The sequence below is a fragment of the Electrophorus electricus genome, chromosome 3 (assembly GCF_041902795.1).
Source record: "Electrophorus electricus isolate QZ-2024a chromosome 3, ASM4190279v1, whole genome shotgun sequence".
NCBI lineage: Eukaryota > Metazoa > Chordata > Actinopteri > Gymnotiformes > Gymnotidae > Electrophorus > Electrophorus electricus.
In genome coordinates, this window is record NC_137499.1 from 910665 (window position 1) to 915000 (window position 4336).

The following is a 4336-nucleotide window of genomic DNA, read 5'->3' on the forward strand; positions in this document are numbered from 1 at the left end:
TTATCGTCAGTTGTTCAACAGGAATGTGCTGCCGAGGCCGCAGAGGGTAGACAGAAAAACAGCAGGTCTCGGGCACTCTGGGTTCTCCTTCTGCAGGACCAACCTACTGTTGATCTTGATTTATGAGTCTCTTACAGGGCACTATGGCAACCTTGCAGCCTCTTGATGGCGCTAATGTCTTATATAAATAACAGACGCGACTTGAGCACCTGTCAGAAACATGACCTGCTGCTGTAGAAAATTAAAATGAAAATTAAGCCCCTTCCATGTTCAAAATAATAATAATCACATTCAATGTTCAGACAGACTAAGTCCTATGCATTTGTACTTCATATAAGTTCCATCAGTCAGTTAAGACAAAGCGTTATGTCTCACGAGTGGTTTAATCGATTTTATTATAGCACCAGAAGCTATACAAGGGCTGGGAACAGATGCAAGCAGAAAAACACCATATGGATTAGATGTACACAAACTCTGCTGGATAAAAACGTGTCGGGTCCTACGCTGGTTCCGCCCTTCGTCACTGAGCTCGTACTCTCATCAGCCCCAAGACAACACAGCACTGCCACCGATGTGCACTGGCAACAGCTGCCCCTTTCTTCTGATCTGAGGTCAGTTCTGTGGTTCCTCGGGTAACAGTTTAGAATGTGACTCGAATGAGGAGAATTGGTCTAAGTTCAGTGTAAAAGGACAACTTGACACCGTGGGCGGATCAGGTGCGTCTAACACTCTCTGGGTGGCACAAGTGGACAGTGGAGTAAAGGGACAGTAGGATGACGCTTCCTGACCACAGTTCAACAAAGGCTGGCCTTCAGTCTGCTCTAGTTTTCAGTTAAATCCAAACTGAGAGAATGAAACACTCCTCTATACATATACACAGTGGTGCTGAGGGCAATTTCACTTACAAACATAGAAAAATACTCGTTAACTAGTCAGATAAGAAAATAATGTATAAAAGCATATAGTAAAAACATTTAATCATGTCCGTTCAAAGGATCACTCCATCTTTTGTCTTATAATACATGATGATAAAACACAAAAACTAAAAGTTTATTTGTATTCCTCATACAGAAATACTCACATGGAAGATAAAAAGAAAGATGAAACAAACCACATTAAAATAAAACAAAAACAAACCAAACAAACAAAAATATATAGATGACATGTCGCCATAGTGACAAACCCTTAGGATATGATGTCTGGAGGAAAATGGTCACCTGTACGATGAGTGTCCAGTGAGACACAGAGCTGGGGCAGTGTGAACGTCACACGCGTCTCGTGATCTTCTCAGTGACAGACCATGCACACGGTTCACACACCAACTGCTAGTGCACAGCTCACACACACCTCATGGAAACAGACTGCCATGTTTCACCTGCGTGAGTAAAAGGATGACACACAGTTGTGTGTTTTGCACACGTGGTTTGTACACACGGTTAGACAGTGATATCAGCAGTTTTGTGTTCCCCATAAAAACGTTTCCACAAACTGTTTCAACCAAGCAGTTCAAAAAAACAAAACAAACAAACAAACAAACAAAAAAAACAGCTATATTATCCAAACTAACACCAATCTAAGAGACACAAAACAGACTGCTATTAGTGTAACACTGAGTGAGAAAGTAAGGCCTGAAAAATGATGCTGTTATTTTAGATATGGCGTCTCTGGGACATTTCCACAGCCAGGGTTCTGGTTAGTGGTGGCCTTTCTGGAGGTGTCTGGTTCAGAAGCCAAGGTGTGTTGTGCACTGGTGTTGATGCAGGAACATCAAAGGAACACAGAAAGAATTCTGCGTCCTGGGCAACCTGAGTAGGAGACGCTCTGTAGATGTCTCAACAGAGGCAAAGACACATGGAACAAGCCCCCGACAACATGTAGCAAATGCATTAAATGTCTTTCTGGGACTGAAAGAATTCAAACTGGAATTTCACCAGAAGCATGACAGACTGACAGAACATGGCGTTTCAAACTGACCTGGCCAAACTCGGCATGAGTTTACACATTCGTTTCAGTGCTGATGAGGCGTAACAGATGACAGAAGGTTAAGGGCTATCTATGTACATTACATATTCAAACACGTTGCTTTAATGCATGTCAATCTTATGAACGGCACACTGTCTGTGGCAACTGAGTTATGTCATTATAAAGGCATTTTCCACGCACGCAAAGTTTCATTTGATGTACAGTAGTTGAAGGACAGAAATGGCACGCCACACGTATAACTTCAGAGGATTGTGTCACATTAAAAAGAGACCAAAAGCCTTCATCAAGAAAAAAGAAAAATTTTAGCCAATTTTTTAGCCACTTTATCACCTCAAAAAAGGTTACTATAAGGCAACAAAATCTAAAATCCTTCAAAATACAAAAAAAAAAGATTTTTTTTTAGCACACCTTCAGGAACGGATGTTTAGTGTTGGAGCATGAGCGTCGCTTTCTTTTTGCGATTAAAAGGTCATGTTGATGTCAGTACACTAACTGCAGTTAGAATGGTGAGTTCAGTCAGGTGTTTTTATTTACTTATTTATTTCCGATTGGTTCTTCTATTAGTGAAGTCCCAGAGGTCCAGGAGACCCCTGAGAAGTCGGGGAGAGAGACTGCTCTGGTTTGATTTGTTGTTGTTTTCTGTCTGGAGACATGCGCATGTAGAAAGGCAGCGGTTCATCCACACAGGATGTGATGTCAGAAGGCAGGGTGGAGGGGTTGGGACTGGTGATAGCAGCTGGGTGAGAGGCAGCTGTGAGAGGCCAATCAGACAATCACGCAGTGGCAGCCAATCTTGTCCTTCTCCTTGCGCGTGGGCTCTGGTGAAGGCGGACACTCCTGCTCCTGGAACTTCCTGTTAGGGTTGATCACAGATGTTACCGACGTGCATGTTAACACTGACAACACTTACTCACAAAGGGCCAGAGTTCTGTCCCTGTCACACTCACAGACCGGAGCGTCCCCTGTTTCCTTGGCTACCTAAACCACTTCCTTGTTTTCCTGCTGTCGTCTGTTTCTATGGTTTCCTGTCTCCTCCCCTTTAGCTCCAGCTGTTCCTCATTGGTCCTTCGTTAGCATTTCTACTTAAACCTTGTTCCCTCGTCTCATATTTGCTGGCCTCTCTCGCTCTCTCTCTCTCTCTCTCTCTCTCTCTCTCTCTCTCTCTCTCTCTCTCTCTCTCTCTCTCTCTCTCTCTCTCTCTCTCTCTCTCTCCCAGTTTCTCTCTGCGCGCTTGTCTAAGTTCCTATCCCTGCTTGTATTCACCAGTGTTCTCATTCCTCATCCACTGTTCTCCTGTCACACCGGTTCCATTTAGATTTCACTTGCCAGTCATTTCCCTCGCCACCAGCCTTTTCTGGTGTCGTTTGTCTAGCTGTAGTATCCCGGTTCTTTACTTCCCATTCCTTATTATTTTCCTTCCCTGGTCATCCTAGATTTATACGTCATCCCCTGGATTTAGCTTCCTTAGTTGCCTAGCTATCGTCCTTGCCCAGTTATTCTGTTAGTCTTCTCTTTGTTCCTTTGTTCTATTTTGTGTTGTGTTTCTGTGGTTGCTTTGTTTCTGATATTAAACTTGTTATTCATTTATTCTGTCCTGTCTGTTCATTTCGTTATTCTCAGTATGGCTTCCCTAGTCGATGAGTCAGTCCACTCTCGCGTGTTGTGTTTGCCCTCAACCTCCAATTCTTTACAGTCCCTTATACAAGCACCCGCATTCCCTGGACTTCCCACAAAGTTTTAACAGCCAACAACGAAGCCAGATGATCCAGACCCCATGACCTCATTACAAACTTCCCTCCAAAGCAGCAGAAGAGAGGTCAAGCAGTGAAATACGTCAGCGTATCAGTGTAACTCTGGGTTTGCTGCCTCCTGCTGGTGATATTAGGGAATGAGCACAGAGTAAGTAGTCAGGATCTGACACGGATCAGTTGGGTCTGACCCACCTAATGACACGGACCAGTTCGTGAAAGGCCTGATCTACGTTCATGCGGATCTTGGCTGATGCCTCCATGTATGTGACCTTCAGCTGCCGAGCAAGCTGTTGCCCCTCCTCCTGAGACACCTGAAACAGAGACAGAGACACATCACCGTGTGTGTGTGTGTGTGTGTTTGCGTTTGTGCATGTCTGTGTGTGCATGTTTGTGTGTATATGTGTGTGTGTGTGTGTGTGTGTGTGTGTGTGTGTGTGTTTGTGAAAATGTCCTTCATGCTTCATGACCTGCAGAAACTTTAAAGAACAGGTTTGATTTGCTGTTTTACTGAAGTTGTGTTCTGTGGTTCTCTAACTCTCTAAATGTTTCTCTGATTGTGTAAAAGCTGTGGCTCCCAGACGGCTCTGGTTCTGAGAAGCCCA

The 4336-nt window shown here is 44.0% G+C and overlaps 1 protein-coding gene across 3 annotated transcripts in view; it reads right to left on the reverse strand.

Moving 5' to 3' along the window:
* Window positions 1–378: 378 nt before the first annotated feature.
* The window catches only part of rras2 (RAS related 2), a 22952-nt gene continuing 18994 nt past the window's right edge, over window positions 379–4336 (reverse strand). For all 3 annotated transcript variants that reach the window (XM_081708864.1, XM_027007424.3, XM_081708865.1), the window contains exons 5-6: window positions 3927–4045; window positions 379–2836 (exon numbers count right to left, since the gene is read on the reverse strand). In XM_081708864.1, the coding sequence (XP_081564990.1) occupies window positions 2749–2836; window positions 3927–4045 (207 nt within the window). In that variant the 3' untranslated portion in view covers window positions 379–2748. The remainder of the gene's footprint in view (window positions 2837–3926; window positions 4046–4336) is intronic.